The sequence below is a fragment of the Varanus komodoensis genome, unplaced genomic scaffold (genome assembly GCF_004798865.1).
Source record: "Varanus komodoensis strain SLA01 unplaced genomic scaffold, ASM479886v1 scaffold22, whole genome shotgun sequence".
In the NCBI taxonomy this organism is placed as follows: domain Eukaryota; kingdom Metazoa; phylum Chordata; class Lepidosauria; order Squamata; family Varanidae; genus Varanus; species Varanus komodoensis.
This window is the reverse complement of record NW_025335606.1, coordinates 253230-274688: the sequence shown is the minus strand read 5'-3', so window position 1 is coordinate 274688 and position 21459 is coordinate 253230. Positions and strand designations below refer to the sequence as shown.

Sequence of the window (21459 nt, the reverse complement as noted above, 5' to 3'; positions counted from 1 at the left end):
TTCTTGCCAATTTGCATCCTGAATTTTGAGCGTGTTTGGCCAAGCCAACCATTGTTCTGTGAGTCGCTGGGGGTAGAGGGCTCATGCTGGAGACAAGACATTTAAACTGTGAAGCCCTTTTAAATGTTCTTGACACATTTGCCAAGGGTTACTTTTCCTTTTCATTTTTCTTTCTTTTTGGTCTAGATCCATACTTGACTCAAAGCAAGAGAAATACCCAGAAATTCAAGTTCTATATACAGTCAACTGCAGAGAAAAGAGGAGAGCAAGAGAGAGGAAGGAAAGGAATAAAGCACAGAGAAATTAACAGGGGAGGAATTCCACCTTGATAATTTATTAAAGTAAAACATCACACATATTTAGATTTAAAAGGTCAAATCGAGTTTAAGGTAGCATTTACTGAACAGAACCCAAGGAAGGGGAGGGTGCTGGGCAAACATTTTACAGATCCTTCGCTTACAAAGTGCATGTGACAGGACCAAACAACACCATAGTGAGGCACCAACAGGCAACCAAAACCAGAGGCACGAAGGGCAGCTGAGCAGGAGAAACGCTGCTCCGGGGCCGTTCTGATCTCACCCGGCAGCAAGCACGGGGCCCTTCCCTTTCCCCGTCCCCTCCTGCTCCCCGGCTGGCAGCAACACAAGTTTGCACGTAAACGGGCAGTGCCAAGAGACTTCTCTGGATAGCTCAAGTTCTGATTCTCTTCTACCACTTCGGCAGATGGAAAAATAATTTCTGCCCATCCTGGTCATTTCCTATTTGACAGCCATCGATTTCTTCCCCCTTTCGCCGCCCCAAGGCCATAAATGTTTTTAATAACATCAGCTTTATGATGCGGTGTGACAAAATGCCTTCTATTGGCATCGGCTGCAAAGCACTATTTGCACAAGCTGACTGAGAAGTACAGCAGGGAGGGGAGGTTACCGGGTTGCTTTCTGGAGGATATGCATGTCGGGGGTTAATGCGACTTCAACGGAGGTCGTACATAAAACCAGCTGACCAAACAGCAATGGCAGGGGCTTGGGACTCGTCTGGGCACGGGGTTTCCAAAGCGAGTTAGGGAAGGCATGTGCCCGGGCAGCGTCTTTCCTACACTGCGCATCCCCTCTGCAGAGTTCCCTCGTGGCGACGTTCACTCATCAACCTGTGAGGTTGGGTATTACCTGGAGGCTAAGCAAACTGACTGGGCCATCTATAACACTGCACACTGATGCGGGTAAGAGGGGTACCACGGCAGATGTTCATATGCACACTGCCTGTTTCCCTCACATTTACTGCCACATGTACACCAGGAGGACTGTGCCTCTGCTGGCTTTGTGAATGTGGCAAAATTAGACTGGGGGTGCTTTGGCCGCCTTGGCAAGCAACCTCTCGGCCCGTTTGCCAAATACACATTTTTCTTAAAGTGCCTCAAAGATGGGTCATTTCTATGGATGACTTTCAAGCACTGCGGGTAAAGTCTGGAGCTGAACACTTTGACGACGCTCCTTTCAAAAGACACTGATGACCAAGGTACAATTTGACACAAAAATCAACAGCATTAATCTAACCTGTTTATCAACAGCTTTATCAAAAATCCTAGATTCAGTATGAAAAGAGGCTAAATATTGGCACTGACTAAGAAGTGGAGACAGAGAAAAAAACAAACCACTCTGGAATGTGAATCTGAAGGCACTTTGAAAGTGGAAGATGGTGTCTAAAAAGACAAGCAGGCAGGCAAACGGGGAGGAGTGAAAACCAAAGGCCAAATGTTTGGGTTATTCTGGAATTGAGAGGGAATTCCTCCTTGGGTTCCCTTCGTTCTGCAAACATGGCAGCCCAAACGGCAGGAACGTGGCAGCCCCTGGAGCGGGTTGCAGCCGCCGGAAGCCCCGCGCTTCTGCCGACCGGTCCAAGGCAGGCGCTTCAGGCAGGGCAGAGGGGACGAACACAAGACTCTGCATGCGCCACGGAGGCAACGCATGGACGCCCAGGCCAGCGGCCTACGACTCCCATCAGCCCTGGCCAGCAGAGCCGTTGAGGTGAGATGACGGGAGACGCAGGCCGAGAAGTTTGGGGAGCCGCAGGCTGCCCGTCCCGCTGTGACGGGGCCAACACTGAGCCAGCTTCCAAGGATTCACCAGACCTACGGCCACACTGGAACAGGTTGCGGTATCTTCAAGAGTGCGGCGATTCCTGTTTTGACCTGTGGCTCGAGTGCAGAAGAGGAGGCAGGGCTCAGCCCCGGCACGTCAGGGAACCCCAAGGAAGGCCACGTGGATCCCTGCCACGGGGCATCGGGACACCTCCCTCTCCTGGCCTAGCCCGTGCATGACGGACAGAGTGCCGCCTCGTCAACAGACGAGCTTCCTAGCCCACCTCGGCTAGCTGCTCCCCCTGCAGGCAGGAAAGCTGGTCTCGGGAGCAGCCCAGTGCCCCTGGGCTGAGGGCTCCCCACTGAGTGGCTCCCTCTCCCGGCAGCCCCTCCCGCGCCATGCAAGGGGAGGCTTTCGGAGTCAGGCCCCTGCTCTGTGCAGAGAGCCGATCCGTTTTCGCCAATGCCGCTCGCTTCTTGAAAGAGCCGTGCCTGCTGCTGATGGGGGAGTGCTGCTCAGAGCAAACGGAAATAGGCACTGCACGAATAAATAAAGCCAGACCGAGGAACGGGCACTGCGAGTGGAAACAGTGACTGATTTGTCTTTATTTGCAAGGCCGGGGAGCAGGTGGGATGCTGAGAAAGGCGGAGCCAGAGGAGCTGGTCTGCCCTGCAGCTCCCGCGATTCTGCACGGCAACGGCGGAGACGGTCCAGCAGCTTAGGGGGCCCAAGAGGCCGGCTTCTGTGAGGACACCTAAGCAGTAAGGACTGGCCATCCCACAAAGTCCTCTACGCCCAATGCCCCGTTATTTTAACGAAGCATATTTTGTAAGACACTCATTAATTGGAAGTCTCTATTACTGTCAGGAAGAGTTGCAGATTCTCTGCCTAAAAAACAGTGACATGGCACAGTGCAGAATTTGACAGAAGGATCCAGAAATGCTGTCAGGATATGGAGTACTCTCGGGTTTAGTGGGCTGCATTCAAAATGGGAAATGGTGCAGTTGGAATGTGCTTTTGCACGTGAGTGAGCAAGAGATAAGGTTCTAGAAAACTGTTTTTCACGGCTAAAAAGTAAAAGTCAATAATACAGCTCTCAGCCCCTTTTACAACGGCATGAATTTTTTCCTTTAAAAATTATACCTGGTAACAGTGCATGAAAAGAGTCCAGAAATGGTCCGCCAACACTCTGCTCGGCTTATTCAAACAGACGCTGTTGCAACATGATTCGGGAATTGTATAGGAAAGTGACCGTGTTAATTTTCTGGTGGGGAGACAGGAGACAATCATCCGTCAATCAAATAATTTAAAACCAATATTCTGACATGTACACATGCCCATGTTAGAAAGGGAAGGAGGCAGGGAAGGTCCTCAGATCCACCAGGAAGGCTGCACACGCTGGGCTCGTCAAATGAAAAATATCTCCTCCAGAATTTCTCTCTCTTCCAGGTCATCTATTCCATTTCGGGTGCCAGAAGGACTCTGACTCCAACCCGGCTTTCTCCGGCTCCCGCTCGGGGGCGCAAGCACCTTGCCACGGCCGCGATTCCCACTGCAGTGCTGCTGGAGGCCCAGACTCGCCGCTTCCACCAGGTCGAGCAGAGAGGGCTCGTATCTGCGGAGAGAAGAGAACCACTGTCAAGAGCAGCACGGAGCATGTATCACAGGTCTGGAAAGAAAGAACTCTGGCTAGGGTACGCTATTCCGGCGGCTGGCGCAGAGGCAAGGAAGCGTGCACCAGAACTGCTCCGCTTCGCGTGGTCAGCGGTGGGACAGTATCCCGATTCTGCTCGCAAGGACAGGGTGCCAGAGTGGGCACGCGGCGACTCCCACCACGCCCGTCTGGGCTGCGGCCGCCCCTACGGACTGCCTCGCCGCCGGTGCGCTTCCACAGTTTATGAGCAGACAGGCTGAATCTTAGATTCAGAGCCCAGCAAAGGCAACTGACTGAGATTGCGTCAGTTTGCACAATTCAGGCTCCAGGGCGGGTTGGGAGCAAGGAATGGGCTCCTGCAGGTTTCAGAATACTTGGCCAAAAGTGGGCAGAACAACAGGCATTTACATTCCGGATCGCTGGCTGCTCTGTGCTGGGGTCCCCACTCGGACTCGCCAGCTCAGACTGCTCAGAGAGCCACCGAACCCCCAGGAACTCCCCTTTTCGCATCCCTACCCCTTCCGCCCGAGCTTCCTTGCACAAACCCTCCGAGAGGCCACCTGGCCATCTGCCCAGTGCTTCCGCCACGCCATTTCCCCCCATCCTTGTTATGTACCAGTATTACATGCAGTGTTGGCGTAGGGAATGCTTGCCAATATCCTAACTGCTCAAGAGAGGAGCTGTTGGCAAGAGGGCGCTTCTGTGAAGGAAGCAGAGCCCCGTTCTGGGCAGAAAGCGCCATGCGAGATCCAGGGACAGGAGGTGGCTGCACTGCTGGGCAGGAGGGGATGGCGGCCGAGAGCTCGGAAACGGGAAGCAAGGGAACACCCCAGGCGGGGGGAGGGACTGCACCGCACCGCCCAGCGGCGGGTGTGGAGAGGGCCAGCTAGGCGAGGAAGGCATGGGGGCAGTGAAGAGCGTGGCTGGAGCTGCAGAAATGCCGGGCGCCCGGCTTCCTGTGCAGCACGAGGGGATTCCTAGGGTCTTAAATTAACAGAGAAGCGTGCCCCCAGTAGGAAGACTGTTGCCAGAGCCAGGGAGAGAGAGCGCAGGATGCCAAATATCAGTGTCCTGTACTGTTCAGAACAGGTGTTGATGAGACCAAGCGCTCGCGCTGGCTGCAAACTGCTCCGTGCTGGCGGACGCCAAGTCACGGCCACTGCTGTGCAGCACAAAGGTGGCAGCTCCGTGCGCACGTCCAAACCCACTAAGCCAAGGGAGGGCCTGCTGCTCAGCACGGGGTCACGGAGAAAGCGGCGGCAGGGCTTCAAGGTCCTCCCGGGAGTTCCTCTGCTGAAGCTCCTCCAGGGGAGCTCCCTTCTCTGTTGCATGTGGGGCACTGGGGGCCAGCCAGCCCATCCCCCACCCCAGCCGGGCCTGCAAACCCATCAGCCCTTGGCGCATGCTCCCCCCCCCCGTGCGTTGCCCCACAGCAGCCCAAGGATGGGGGAGCCAACGAGGCGGGGCTTCTCCCCCCTTGATTCAGTGCACTCTCTGAAATTCCAGTGGTGACGCTTGCACAGCCAAGGGCCCATCTCTGCCCCCACCAGTGCCCGGATCAAGCCGGAGCGCTCCCTCTGAACAGTTCGCCTTCCTGCCCGCCCTCCAATGTCTTTGCGGCTGCTGGTGGTGAGCGAAATGAGGCCGGCAATCTCTGCTGTTCCAGCAGTTGCACTGCTCAAGTCTTCAGCCGGCGCAAGGTATTTTGGCACAGGATAAGGCTGGGACTTGGAGCATTTCTACAACAAACAGGAGAAGAACCAGGGGCACTGCAGGTGGCGGGGCTGGAAACACTAAGAGGGTGGGCATCATTGTGAAATTTCGATTGTTTCGGGAAAGTCGAATGGTCTGCAAGTTCCAGCCCGGGCCTGTGCATGAACCGACTCCTCTGGTTCTTCTCATATCGAGTGGCTTTTCTCAAATGAGCGGTTATACAAAACTGACACCAAGTCGCAGCCCCGGCATTAAGCGCTAGGGAGGGGTCCCCCATACATACGTGTCTCTTCCCCCCAGAATTTGAGGCTCATTTCCCCTGAACCCCATTCTAAGTTGACAACTGCACCTGTTATACTTCGGATAAACTTGAGGCAACAGGCCACAAGATCGGGAGGAGTCCTCGAGACAGAATCACGGAGTGGCCGAGTTTAGCCTCTGCCAGAAGAAACAGAACGGGCGCATGGACGAGATCAGGCGGCAGGGACCCCCCGCGATTTTTTCCAATGGCTCCTCTGTCAATGCAGGGTAAGCAGCTAGTGTCTAGGGCAGGGGTCTCAGACTCAACTGACCTGGGGGCCGCTGGAAGGAGAGTCTGGGTGAGGCTGGGCCGCATCAAGTATCCCACCACTGCGGTGGTGGGGGGCCGCTCATCCTGCAGCCGGCCCGGGCGCCGCCGGCGCTTTGAAGGCCGCAGGGCCCCTCCTCCGTGCCCTGCCCGTCCCGGCAATTGGCCCGCGGGCCGCGAGTTTGAGACCCCTGGTCTAGGAGAAGACGATAAATCTTTTCACGGATGATCCCCAAATTATCTGAAAACGTCACGGGCTTCTCCCGGTTAATCCCCCTGGGCCACATTTGAGTGCAAAGTGCCAAGTCTATGCCCCAGACTGATTAATCTATTTATTTTGTTTCGTTAGTTTATTTTGGTCTTTTCCTTCTACACAGTTAAAGTGCCTCCCTGGCTGCCCCCCCCCCCCCATGAAGACTATTCTTCACTGACAGCCATCACGGCTAATAAATTTACAAGGGTCACGTGCGGTCAGAAAAGCCACCTCATTTAATCGCTCCGGAGAGCAATGGCCACTCCATTTTTAGAGCCCGTGGCCCACTTGGTGATTGCCGGCCGAACTCGGTGCAGGCCGGATGGCCGCCTCATGCAATCTGCTGAAGGCAGAGCTGAACGCCTGGACGCCGTCCTTTTAATCAAAGATTAGGTTGCCAGGAAAAAGGGAAGCAAATGCCGAATGCAGGCCTGGCGGACCACCTTGGAGTTAATTTCTGCTGCAAGTTTATCTAGGTTTTACAGCATTTCTGCTATCGGGGAAATTAAACGATTTGGCAGATTACAAGAGCAGCGAATATAGCAAAGATTATTTAAAAGACCAGGCATTGGAAATCAGTCTATTTGACACCAGGGCTCTATATGCAAGAAGCAACCTGACTCTGCTCAAACAGCCTTATCTGATGGCGAGGCTGCTCCTTTCGGCTATTTAGTGGTTAATCCCCCGATAATACAGTTTGTCCTGGCTTGTCGAGGTGCCATCAGACAGCTTTTGGCTGTGGGCAAGCGAGCCGGGCTCCAGACGCACAAAGCCAATCTCCTTCGCACTTATTTCTAGGAAAGGATTTTAAAGGGAAAGTGTCGACCTCCTCTGGCTCCGAAAGGAAGGCAGGGAATGGTCAGCAAGCAGCCGAGATCGCCGGAGACCTGTGCCAAGCGCCAGGAGGGAGCCGGCTGCTCTCGGCAGATCTGGGGCTCCCCGGAAGGGGCAAGACGGCTGGGCCCTTCTGGATGCCTCGAGACCCTTTCATAGGCTTGGCATCACTGCTGGCCGCATGGAAGTCAGTTGGGGAGCAGTGAGGAAGGGCAGCCAGTTCCCCCCTTTCGGAGTGGGGTGTGGTTGACATGGAGGCCAGGGTAAGACCAATGCAGGATTGAATCCGGGAAGGCACGACTCAAACGTTGGACATCCAGTGAATGAATCCAGCTTCAGTGATTTCACTGCTAGCCGGACGGTGGAAGCGGCAGTCCCTCAATTCATTCGACAGCCCTTATAGGAGGGGCTCCGCTTGCATCTACCCGCATGGAATCTGAGAATGGCTTCCCGTCCTTGCTGCCTCCTCCTTTTCGACCTTCTCCAGGAATGAGAGAGCTCTCCGTTTGAGGGAAGGGCTCGCACTGAGCTTTCGGCTCTTCGCGTTCTGCTTCCAGGCATCCAGCGCTGGGACGGCTGGTCACATCACACGCTCTGCTGTGACAGCAAGCAACGGCTGACCCATGAAGCGGCCGATGCCCGTTGCTCAGAAACACACGCCCGTGCGCCCTGATCGCAAGGGCCATCAGGTGTGCCACACAACTTGGTGCCTGAGGAGAAAAGCGGGGTGGCCCAGAGACCACGTACTACCAGACCCTGTACTGCAAGCTTCGTGCAACTGAAACTCCCAGCATGTACAGCTGCTTCCTGCCCAACCTCACAGACGCTACCAGAGCAAAGGAAGGGGGCATGTGCCCCCAGCAATGTCTCACGACCATCCGTCACTAACCTCCCATTGTTACTTAAGGAAAAAGGACTGTGGCCACGCGTCCCACAATTCTCTTGCCCTTTCTGCGCCCTTAATGCTCCCTTTTTTCCTGGAACCGACACTGCTATATCCCGCCACAATTCCTTTCTTGCCCAACTAACCCCAGTCCCAGATGTCCATTTAGACAACCCCTGGATTCCCTCTCCACTCAATCAGTGTTCGAAGTGGGATGCAAATTAAGGTCCCCCTAGTTCCTCGGAAGCCACTGATCTGGGAGCAAATGCATGGCTGTGCATGCACACACATACACACGTCTTACTACCGGAGTATTTTTGGACCCAACACATTTCATTAGAAGTAGTGGAAGAATTCGTACAGACACCCTGAAATGCCAGACCGCCCTGCAGCTGTGCTGTTTGTGACACTCTGGAGCGGCAGGACCAGTTGTGGGAGCCTCCTTCCATGGAACGGCTGTCCAGATGAGCGGAGGCCAATGCAACGGTCCGGCCCTGTGGGAGTGGGCCGCTTGGGTGCCCTCCACACTTTGGGAACGCCAGCGACTGGGAGAAAATCTCAGGACACCAGCCTTGCGTGCAGGAGCAAGAAAGCAGAGTCAATGGGAGACAAGGAGAAGAGATTATGACACACTGTTTTGGAGGCCTTCGTACACAATTCCTCCAAGACTTTCCCCCTGGTTAGCCAACAGAAAACTGCACAAACGGACCGTTATGAGAACACAGCCAAATGTATCTTTCGCACGTTTATCTGAAACTGCTTCAGTTCACAACACTGAATAGATTGATAGCTGGAAAATATGACATTGCATTTTGAATGCATTTCCATCTCTGACTGCCAGCACAGCATGCGATGCTTCGCAAACATTGTGCAATCGTCGTTGTTTTCAGAATGCAGAGTTAGCTGCCTTTGATTTTAGTTTTGCACCACCCAAGTTAACTAATGAAATGACTGCTCCAAAACGCAGGCAAAGGCACAACTTAAAGCCAGTCTGGTATTTGGAGACGTCAGTAAGAATTCTACTACTAGGAAAAAAAGTAATGAGATTTATTGGCATCATAAATGCTCCAGCAGTAAGATATATGTATATTTCCTTAAACAAGCAGTGCCAGATATTTATTTGATCATCATGTTCAGCGATATCTTTTCATTTACAGTCTCTGAAAATTTATTCTTCAACCATAAATGTCTAGGAAATACACAGCTCTGGTTCTTTGAAAAGGTGATGGCATTTCAACAAAGCATTCGTGCAATATGGCATCGGAGATTAGTAACTGTAGAGGCTTGCTTTTATTTAAGCGCATGTTCCCAATGAAATAAAAAGGTTTATGTCAGAAATTTGAGCAGAAACATAAAAATAAACTTCCAAGTGATTTATTAGCAGTACACGGATTGCCTTTGGATTCAAACAGGCTTTCCGACTGCTCTCATGTTGCTTTGTACTTCTAACACACCTTCAGCCCCCGAATACCTCAGAAACATTAATTACAGATAATACGGCACGTATGATCGTATGTGTTGGTTTTACTGAGCGGGAAGCCAAAGCCCAACACCCACTTTTAAGCTAACTGGAATGACCGCAGACAAACCAATGAGGGGAGTCTGGAAGAGTGAAGAGCGCCGCGCATCAGGATCAGAAGGACCACTTCGAGCGGTGCCCCAGGAGACCTTTCGGGGAAGCCCTCCGCAGATGCCACCAGCTCCTGCGCCTCACCTGGGCAGCCCTTCCCACGGAGCTTCCAGTGCTGCAGCACCTGCTCCCTGAACATCTTGTCAACTGACATCAGTTCAAACATTCAGGCAGCTCCTGAGACACCCCCCTTTCCACAGGCTTTCCCTGAAGCCTGGCCCAGGCAGCTCCAGCTTGTAGGACACAGCAGGTTCTGTGAGGTATGCCGGTGGTCCGGTAGCATGCTGCGTCTATTGCTGGGGGAACTGAATGCCGTCGCAAGTTCCCCACTTTGATAATGGGGACATAGAAGAGCACAGCTGGAAGAGGCCTCTGAGGTCATGGACTCCAGGGTACCTCTGTGGAAAGCAGCATAGGCATCGACTCACTAAATGATATAAAAGCCTTGCTATGAAGAGGGCACTCTCCCTACTCATCTTTCCTGCAGATTTCTTCCTGCCGTCACACCTGGCCACCCCACTCCTGAGGCACCTCAGCGCTCCGCTACCTGTTTGACGGGGGCTGGGCCGATGAGGAGCAGCACAGGAGACCCGAAAGGAGGCCGTCAGATCCCGACAGCGGTGGCCACTATGCACCGTGTTCCAAAGGGGAACACGCACACGGATGCAGATTTATCAGCTGCTGTAAGCGCACTTGCAAGGCTCTGCTTTTCAAGTCGCCCTCTTCCTTCCCACAGCCACCATTCGTCCCCAGGAGTTCTCCTGAAGGGCGTCACGAAGCCGATCCAGCTTTGGCTGGGAAGGGCTCTCCCGTCACTCTACCACCAGGCCCAGCCGTAGAAAATCGGTCGCTTCAGATGCAAGCCGGTAACCAAAGCAGCAGCAGCAGCAGTGGCCCTGTGAGGCACGTCTATAAGGTGCGGAACCCCAGAAAGGTGGGCTGGGGCTGTGCCACTGCAGGCAAGGCTCCCAGGAGCGGATGCGTGCTCCTCTGCAGAAAACCACCCCGGCGAACCGAACTGCGCCCGAGCAATATGTATGAGGAGCAACCAGTGTCTCGGACCTGCCGGTCCATGCTCACCCTTCTTGCTTTAAGGAGCTCCACTGCCATGCACAGATAGCCACAGAGGAAGAGCAGCGGAAGAGGCAGCCTGGGGTACCAAGTTCAACAGGGGCTGGCAGGAGGCACTGGACGGGGAGGAGACGCAAAACGGTCGGCAAATGTCTCCCGGCCCTCGTGAGTCACTCTTGAACCCACACCATGTAAAGAAAGCCGGACTTTCTGAACTTCCAGCATGAACAACCGCTGATTTGAAGAATGCTGCTGTATCCCTCTTGGGCACTGTTTTGGAAATGGGACATAAACCAACATTTCCCCCATAAAGCATCCTTTCCCCTTTCGGCAGTATCTCCCCCGACTGGCCTCACAATTTATCATTACCTCTTCGGGATCGTCAGCACCCGGAAGCGAGCATCAAACCCCTGCACGGCCCCAGAATTACCCCAGGAAGCCATGCCTTGGCTACCTGACACGCGGCCTTCCTGGGCCCAGACCAGCATCGGCCTCTTCTGCAGCCGTCCAGCATCAAAAGCTGGAGTCAGATTTTGATCAGTGGCACCGCAGGCGCATAATAGATCACAGTCCACAGTAAAACTCACGCGCGGCTCTTGCAGGCTGGCCAGCAATAAAACCGAGCCTTGAAACAAAGCCACCGGGGACAACGGCCTTTCATGGGCGCGAGCGAGGGCCGAGCGGGGAAGAGCAGGTTTCGACAGCCGCGTGGGACCCAGGTGAGCCCGAACAGGCAGCACTTGGCATGGTGACGGGGCACGCTCCTCAGCGTGCTAAATAAAGGAGATGTCAAAGCAGCTCGGCTGTGCCAGCAAGAGGGAAGGGAACCAGTGTACGAAAAGCCATCCAGCTTGGTGCTCCCGCAAGCGCCCAGTGCCCGCCACCCCCATTCCTGGCTGCTCCGTTTCCAGTGGGATGTGCCTGAAACGTCTGCTCGGCTGATTGCCTCTCCGAGGTCATCACCATCCAGGAATTTGCGCCCCCAGCAGCACACGCTTAAGAAGCCCAGCCCAAAGTAGATGCAAAAGGGGAGCCGCAGGAACGGCTCTGTCCCACCACGGAGCCCAGCCTGGGCTGCCAAAAGCGCCCCCTCCCTCGCAAAGAAAGGCCTGACGACAGGCATGTGCAAAGGAATGATTTCTCCCGTAGTGCCACAGAGAGGCGGGGGAGGAGACCTGACGGCAGGGCACTGCATGAGCCTGCTTGCCAGGAGGATCCGGCGCAAGAAAAGGGTGATGAGATAAACTCAAAGGGAAGAAAGTCTACCAGCCGTTGGCTCTGAAGATCCCTTTGACAGCCAGCAGCTGCAGGAAGCAAGGCACCTGCGTCAGCCCTCCTCTCTGGGTTCTGGAAGCACCTGCTGCCCACAGGTGGAAACCTAGCCGCTGACCGAGATGGACCCCGGGACCGATTCACATCACAGTTCTCGGGAACCACTGTCTGTGCCCTTTCTCGGTGCTCCGTCCTTGTGCCCGTGCTCTTCCTTCCGCAGCATTTCCTTGTTTGCTACTGTGGCTGATTTAAGAGATGCCCGGGACTACGGGACTGTCTGCGCCTTGCCTACCATGAAGTGTGCCCCAGGGCAACCCCGGCAAACGAGGTGAGCATCCCAGACTGCAGGACAAAGGGGTGGGGAGGCCTCTTAATGCAAGAGCCATCCAGAGGCCTCGTGAACTCACGCGGAAATGCCTCACACTAAAATATGCGCAGTGGCTTCCCACTCGCTGTGAGTGACAAGGACTGCCAGGCCTCAGAGCAAATGGGCTCGGCCGGCAATGCAAAGGGCTGACGCTATGGGACGGGCAGCTCGTGCTGCAACGGGCAGAGAAGTGCCGCACGCCGTGCGGGTGGCCTAGCGAAGCGACGGGTCACGTGGCTGGTCCAGTGGCATGTCAGAGGTGCGGGAAGGTGCTGGCCGTGGCTTCCACCAGAGGATCACGGGAATCCTCTGAGATCCCAGGCTGAGAGGCGAGCAGAAACCAGCCAAGATAGCAGGTGGCAAAGGCAGAGAGGTTCGGGGCAGATCACAGCGCGAGGGAGCGGTGGAGGAACGGACGAGAGCCGGACGTCTTCAGCCTTACCGCACAGAAGGTGGTGCTGTAAAGCGCAGGAATCGGGCCTGCCACGGAGGGGAAGGACAAGGAGAAGACGCAATGCATATCTGGCCCCGGAAGGTCCACGGAGGCTTCGTGGCCTGGGTTCTGGCCCAAAGTCCCCCGTGAGCCCCCAACTCCCACAGGCACTGGGCCGGCCCGGCCCCTGCTCCATCTTCAGCGGCTTCCTCACGGCCATCAGCACCGCAGCCGGTGGTTTGAGTTCTTCCCAACTCTGGCTGGAATAAAAGGCTTCCCCAGCCAGGAACCATTCTGTTCAGCCACGCGCTAAAGTGCTGTTTTGAAAGCAACGGCCAAGCTGTACGTCAACAAGGCAACACAACTCCAGAACACACATTCAGAAACACCTCCTGACGACGACGACCGTGATGAAGGTGAGGCTTGCCTGTGAACCTCCCAAGACCACGGAGATGCAAGGCTACCAGTCTGCCTCTCAGCATGCACTCCAGAGAGCTCTATGCATCCCCGGACGGTCGTTCATTTCAGACTACACAGCAATATTGTCGAACACGCGTTCAGTATCAATAATCCAAAGGTGCTTTGCTTCAAATCCCAGGTCTGAGGAAGCACCCACCTCAAGGGCACGCTCCTCTCACACACAGGCGTTTCTAGTACGTCCGCCCAAACCAGTGAATCTTTAGTTCTTTGAATGGACCCACCAGGCCAGGCGGATGGCTGGAAAGGAAGCCAAGAGCAGGTTTGAAGGCTGTGCAACTGAGACGGGCTAACCAAGTTCAGGATCTGACTGAAGACCTGGGATCCCGACGAACAGCAGGAGGCTCAACGGCCAGACCAACAATCGGCACACCCGAGAGAGGCTAGGTGCGCGTCTGACTGCAAGTCGCTGATCTATTATTTGAGGATGTTTCATGACCCCCTCCCCCATCTTTTTTGATGTGGAAAGGTTGCGGAAACGGCCTGGTCCCATATATCTCTCAAATGTGCCGCTCCCCTTCCTAATACCCTGTGCAGAGCGTTCTCCCAGACCGGGAACATTTGAGCTGCTGTGGGTCGCCCTGGCAAGCAGCATGGGCCACCCCGCATGTTCTCCCCCACAGGGCAAGCCATGCTGAGATGCGCGATTCAGGCCTGTGTGCCAGAATTTGGCCTAACTGACCCAGGCGGGATTTTGCGTCCCAGTGAGATCCGCATCATCTGTCCATCTTAATTGTTTTGGTTGGTTTATTTCTTGGTTTCCACATCCTCGTTATGTCAAATCAGACTGTAAGACTGAATCATTGGAAATACCAGACTATGCTCCAGTCTGTTTTGATTTGCTATTTCAAATTAGACACAGGCCTGCTGGCCTTTGATACTTTAATGTCTCCTTGTTAAATGATGAATCTTTTAAAAATCAGATTCTTACTGAATTATAAGGATATTTTGAAAATAATGAGGATACAGCTAACTCATGCTCCACTGAATGGGAAGGCTAGCAAAGCTTTCAACCAGGGTCAAATTATTGCCTACACTTCTTATAAAAATAATTTAAAAGGAAGTGACAAACAGACTTAATTAATAGATTGAGCATGCTCATAAGTCAGTTTGCCATTACTCCAAATCTGCAATCTTATCAAGAGGTGCAACACATTGGAGAAAAGTTGGGAAAGATGTATAGCAGGCAGAATTCGCATTAACTAGACGTACTGGGAGACCGGTGACCAGTCTAATAAAATATTGGCAAATCAGCTTAGATGCCAAAAATACTTGAACCACTGTCTCAGTGATTAAAGACAACAGTGGTAAGAAAGTTACCCATCCTAATGATACACATTTTCAAAGTTTAAAACGTAACTCAGAATTACACAATAGTGGCTGTGAAAGACCAGACCATGATATTGATTGATTGATTGCCTTAATTTTCCTTGTCTAGATATGTTTCAAAGGAATTTTAATGGTGCCTTTGTGAAGTGATGAAATTACCAACACATTAACAAACATGATAGCAGGGAATGTGCTAAGACCAGCTGGATCCCCAACAGGGTGACCTAAAGCATTCTCGAGTGTTCTCCTGCGTAAGCATCACTGGCTGTAATAACTCTCCTTTTTAATCTGGTTTGAGTTTGTTAGCACTTCATGATGCTTCTCTTGCAGTAATTCCTAACCAGATAGAGCTCTTTCTCTCTGTGCTAATTACTGACCTATTTCACTGAACACTGTTGATATTAAATTGTTTATTTATTATTTTTATTTATTAAAACATTTTTATGCTTTATTCTTTATTTTGGCTGACAGACCACAACGAATTATTACTTAGTCCAACCAGATCAGGTTGGATTAATTGCAAGGAAATGATAATCGTATAGTGGCCTTTGATCTGGCTACATTAATTAAAGATAAGACAGATACAACTGCTATTATGTCTCTGGATGCAGAGAAGGCCTTTGATAACATCTACTGGAAACTGAGAATCTTTTGCACATAGAAAAAATTCAGAAATGATTACGATTTTCTTTTATGTCTGAGTTTTTTCTACTTGAGTGAGGTACTGGTCAGGAATATTCTCTTTCCCCACTGATATTTTATTTAGGTTTGGAGCCCCTGACATATGCTATCAGACCAAACTGTAATATCCATTTCTTTGCGCAAACTGTGCTAGAATATAAACTTGTTCTCTATGCTGATGATCTTTTATTGCTTATTTCAGAACTTCAGTTATCAGTTCCAGCCATGATACCGACGATTTATCATTCTGGATACTTATTTAGTCAATTTAGACTCTGCCGAATTTCTTTCTTATATGGGAGTTCTTGTCCCAAGGAAGCTATCACAAATGCTAAATTTAAATTTGAGTTAGTTGATTAATGAGATCTCAAGGACATTGAAAGATGGGCACCTATAAAGTTAAGTTTATGGGGTAGGGTAAATACACTTAAAATTAATATAATACCCTGAATTATTTATACTTTACACGGCATTCTTCTCTTTAAACCTGACAAGAACAGTGCTCTTTTTCACAAATTCTTATGGGGCTCCATCCCACTGTGGATAACCTTGGAAAGGATGCAACTTCTACTCAGCGAGGGTGGATTTGGCCTGTGGCCCTTCCATCTACCATCGAGCCTCTCTGTTGACCTGCACTCAGTTTTGATCTTTCCCACTTGAATTAGATTCCCTTCATGGATCTGTTTTGGAATCTCCATTTCTGGATCTTCCTCCTAGCTGGATTGCCCTGGGCTCCTGCCATACTAAGCGAGGTGATACACACCTTCCAGCTGTGGCTACTAACGAGTTAAGAGTTTCACATCCTACTTTCACATGAATTGCAGCTTAACATATCTCCGCATGCAAAATTAACTTTACGGGGAAACCTGGATTCTAAAAAGGCAAGAATAGGCTTGTCTGGCAGACCTGGGCAGACAGGATTATATTTACTTTGGATCCACTGGTTGACCTGATGAAATGTTTCTGCCATTCCCTGCTTTGCAGACTAAGTACGCACGGCCAGCTACAGCTGCACGGCAATACGCGCAAGCGTTTGTTAGCCTCTAGGCCTGCTGCTTTCACTGCTTCAGAGCTGCTTGTGTTATCGGAAGCATTGACCGATGCTGAAAAACTGCTTCAGCCTACAATTAATTTTTATAAATATTTAATACCAGTGAATAAATATGATACAGACTCTCAAGCAAGAATAGAAACATGGATTGGTGCACCCCATGCTGCCTGAACAATCATTACTGCCTAGCTCCCAAGGACTATGGATCTCAGGCCACGCTTAATTCAGCAAAAGCTGATGTTTTCGAGTAGATTGGATGCTACCACGTCTAACTCAAGGGTCTAACTCAATCGGCCAACTGCTGGAAGTGAAGTGCCACAAATGCCGCTCTTCCCCGTATGCTCAAGGGCAGCTTCCTCTAGAGAGGATGCAATAATCGGGATACCTCTTATTTTCGAAAGCACTTAAATATTCAAAGACACACATGCGCTTTTGAATTACCTACCCATCACGTGGAACCTAGCACAAGGTCAGCACAAATGGATTTTCCACACCCTCCTGAGAGCTAAAGGACTGATAATACAACATTGGCAAGATGAATAGCCCCCGGCGATCACACAATAGCGGGAGGATGGGATAGGGCTTTCGGTTTTTGAACAGGTGGCCTTTAGGCATAACTTACAAATGGGACACATATGAGGCTATTTGGGGTGCCTTTGCCGAAGTACATGCATCAATATTCTTAATCACAGCAGTATGTTCTGCTAGATGGGGATACAGGGACAAAACCCTTGGTGCTATGAATTCTCTCTTTTTTATGGGACGGTTCAGTTGTCCCTGGCACTGCACAGAGCTGGATCAATAAACATCTCCATGGGGCAGGACCCAATTACAGTGCGTTTAAGAAGGGCTGGACTGTGAAGGAGGTGTCATGGGACACTGACAAGGAGTGGTGATGGTGGGAGCTCCGGCCTGGACCAGCCCCCGGAAGAGTTACACATAAGCCTTCCTCAGAAAAACCCTCAACGAAGAACCGGGGATGCCAAGGGATGCTTGTCTCAGGCAACCAGCAGGGAGGGTGGGGAGACAGGGGGCTTTCACTTGGCCACAGCATTACTCACCCAGAGCTGGAACAAGGGAGAGGCGGGCTTCACGCAGGCATCGAGGAAAATATAGCTTTACCTACTTGAAAAACAACAGCAACAAAGCCACTCCACAATGAATGTGACCCTGCCATGCCCAGAAGGAGAGAGCACAAAAGAAAGTGAAGACCGCAAGGCGTGAAATTAAAATCTTCAGAGATACAATGACGTGACGGCCCAATGCTACAACCTTGGGGTGGGGGAGGAGAAGTGCCTCGTGGGTTCGTGTCCGCAGGAGGACCAAAGGAGAGCAAGTCCAGAGCAGGGGGCAGCAGGACTCTCTCGGGTGCACTTGACCCGTCCGTGCAAGATGCCCGGATGGACCCTGTGGAGCTGCCATGCGCTCCTCCTCGGACGGTCAGACACTCCAGCTAGAAAGAAGGCCAGCTGCCGGCCCGCCTTGCAACGCAACACAAGACCAACAATCCCACAATCCCATTGTGTTCGTCTGCACAAACATCCAATCCTCTTCCCACTACCTGGCACTTGTCCTGCCTCAGCTGGGGGCTGAGACTCCTGGGCCAGGGTGGCGTGAGGGCAATTCCCCTGGGCCTGTTGGCACAGCACGGATGCTATCCAAGAAATACGGTGGCTGTACCCTTGGAACGATGATGGCCTTCCTCTTACACGGGCAAGTGCGGGGAAGAGAAGATGCAGCACATGGCTGGGTTGGGGAGCCCAGTACCAAGGCATCCCACACCCTTCTAAGGTCTTCCCATTTGGGGATCAGTGTTCTAGCTGTTGCAAGTTGGGTAACCCAGGTGGCAAGCTTGGCACCGATACATTCAGGGCCCTGCTCCAAACCAGAGGGTTCCGGCTGATGAGATTTTGGAGCTCTGTGAAGTCCGTGAGTTAAAATAAGCTTTGCTGACAAACACGGTCTCGTGCGAGCGGCAATTTATTTCCTCAAGTGAGAGAAGCTCCAGCCTAATAAATTGCAAGCCGCTCATAAGTTATGATGCTGCTGAGACGTGAGTGACAGGCAGAAGCGGCGTCTGCAAAATGCACCAGCTCTCCCGAGCTGCAGGGAACAGCATTAGAATGCAGCCACAGTGCCTGCCCGAAAGTAGCCATCACAGGGGCAGGACACGGGTTACAAACACGCGCAAAGAGAAACCTCTGGCCAGCGCGAGGTGTGTGCAGAACTCATCCTGCTGGAAAATCGCTTGAAAGAGAGTCAGTCTGATGGTGCAAAGGTCATTTCTGACAAGGCATGTTTTTCACACCATATTGATCCAAGACGGCACATAAGGGGAAGAAAACACACGGCTGAAATGTGCTCGCAGTCTGTCTGCTACGCATTTAATAAAATCTGCAGGGCTCCGAACTTATTACATTCCTCAAACTTTTACTCATTTCATCCCAGTGATTTCATTAAGTTAGATGGCAACATCTTTATTAAAAAAATAATCAAAATTGAAATGTTTCAATAAACCCAATTTTCGTTTTAAGTAGTAAAAGATGATTCAATGCAGACAAAGCAAAAATGAAAGTTACAAAGTACAATGGCATTAGACGTTTTGAAAACCTCATTTTTTAAAAAAGCGGGAGGATGAGGAGCTTTCGGAGGTTGGCATCAGTATTCACTGACCCGGTCAGAATAAACAAACAAGAAACAAATAAATTTACACACAAACACACCCTAACTTAACAAATTACTCTTGCTATTCCAGGTATGTATGAATTAAAATCCTGCCAATTTTCTGCATAAAACTGAAGCACAGTAATTGAGTGAAGGGAAGCGAACCATGTGGCATCAAGCAGAAACAACAAAAACAGACAACATGAGTGCAAATACAGTGCAAAGAATTTGTGCAAACTGTTTGAGGAAAATCTTTTCCAAATCAACTGGCAGCAAATTTTCAATCTCTTTTTTCTAAGCTTTGATAAAAAATAAATTAACCCAGCAGCACAATAGCTTATGCAAGACTTAAATTGATAAACATAGAAAGCCCTTGCAAAACCCATGAGGTAAAGCTGGGGGTGGAAGCTGGGTTATGGATAAACTTCTGTACCAAACAGCGTGAGGACGCATTACTGGACCAAGAGGCCGACCATTCCACAATGGATCTCATGGCGAACCCTGCTCCCCATGTCAAAAACCGACAGGCCCCGGACTCTTCCCTTCTCTGTGCTTTGCACACCACAAAAAATGTGATTTCCCTGGAGCTCATAAGCAACAACTTCTGCTCACTTGGGTGAACAAGAGCTCATCCAAGCGGCCTTTTGTACCACCCCTCCTGAGATGGGCACCTCGAGGATGGAGAACCAGAATGGGGGGGGGGGGCGTTCTTTCATTTTTAAAATATATATATTCTGACATGATAGCCCCAGCATGGGCATGAAGGCAGCATGAGAAACAAAATTCAAACCACAGAATTAAATACACCATTTCTCCGGACAATCAGCAAAGCTCATTGCAGCCTCGAAGGGAGTAGGCCATGGCTGTGCTGAGCCAGTCGGTACATGAGCCAAGGAGCTTCCTCAGCCAGGTCCAGACTGCCTACACTGCCCCTTCGAAGGAAATGGAGAGCAGGTCTGTCCATGGAGCGGAATATGGAGCAAGAATGTGGAATAGGTTGCAGGTGAAGTGATATTTCATTCACCCCAAGGTATTGTTAAAAATCCCGGCCAACAGAAAGGCAAAAGGGCTGATCTGAACTTTCTCCTTGATCTGCAAGTTTTGCTTTCTTACTTGAGTCAACGGTGCAGATCACGACGGAGAGCCAGTCTTTCCCCAGCCTGCCACGCCTACGGTCGGAAGTAGCGCATGCTAGTCTGTCCCCTCGCGATTGCCCAGCACCATCCTGGTCCTCGGGCAGGGCGATTTGAGATCAAAGCCTGAGTCACAGGTTATGCTGAAGTATGCACTTCAGGAGCATGAGTGTTCCAGAAGACGAGGTTGGGATGCACTCAGCCAGCTGCCAGCGAAGAGCCGAGGACGAGGATGAAGACGGCTGCCACTGATGAGGACACTAGATCGAAGCGGAAAGACGTCTACTGGCTGATATGCGGGGAGATGACAGGAAAGTCCAGTGCTGCACCACACGTATGATTGGAACGAGGTATGTGAGAAGCATGAGTCAAAGCCAACTAGAAACTGTGAAACAAGAAATGGAACTGCTAAACAACACCAGAGTTGGTGTGAATGAACTAAAGTGAATTGGAATGGGATATTTTCAGTCAGACGAACACCAAGTATTTTACTCTAGAAGTGACAAACTCAGAAGAAATGGAGTCACACTAGCACTGAGGAAAAGATGTAGCACAAGCAGTAAGCAGATATACAAAGTCTGATCAATTCATATCAGAACCATCCGAAAGGCAACCAACATAACTATAATTCAAGTCTATGCTCCAAAAGGGGAGCTGAAGAAAAAGTCAAAAACATTTATGCAGGTATCCAAGAGGAAACTGGTAACACATAGAAACAAGACAAGCTGATATACCTAGGTGACTGGAATGCAAAAGTAGGAAACAACGCAAAATCAAATGTTGTAGAAGAATTTGACCTAGTGGTAAGAAATGAAGTAAGAGAATGATTCACAGAATTCTGTGACGCCAATCTGTTTATCGCATGCGTATGCTTCAAGCAACCCATCAGATGATTGTATGGACATCACAAGATGGCCATCACCAGATGGCCAGTACAAAAACCAGATAAATGCTGTAACTGGAAGCAGGAGATGGAGAACCTATATTCTTGCTGCCAAAGCAAGACTAGGAGCAGATTGTGGCAGTGATTTCTTTCAAGATCATCCATTGCCTCTTATGATCTGCACAGTCAAGACTTTGCTATAGTCAATAAAGCATTGCACAATCACCATCGGAAATGGTTTGGCAAAATTTTGCTTCCGTTCGTGAACGCCACTTCGGGTGACGAACACAATCACGGCCATCTTCCCGGCACAAACATGAATGGGCCATCTTCCCCACTCTGACACGTAGTCGCAGCTTCCTCTAGTCGAGATCGCGGTTGCAGACTCTCCCTCCAAACAATAACCTCCCCCCGACCCACCTGCCTGTCCTCCACGCCAGAAGTCGCCTCAAGCGTTCTCTCTCTTCATACTGTACTGTACTTTG

The 21459-nt window shown here is 51.2% G+C and overlaps 1 protein-coding gene across 1 annotated transcript in view; it reads right to left on the bottom strand.

Moving 5' to 3' along the window:
• Positions 1–303: 303 nt before the first annotated feature.
• The window catches only part of KIAA1328 (KIAA1328 ortholog), a 206608-nt gene continuing 185452 nt past the window's right edge, over positions 304–21459 (bottom strand). The window contains exon 10 of the mRNA XM_044431399.1: positions 304–3693. Coding sequence (XP_044287334.1) covers positions 3486–3693 — 208 coding nt within the window. The 3' untranslated portion in view covers positions 304–3485. The remainder of the gene's footprint in view (positions 3694–21459) is intronic.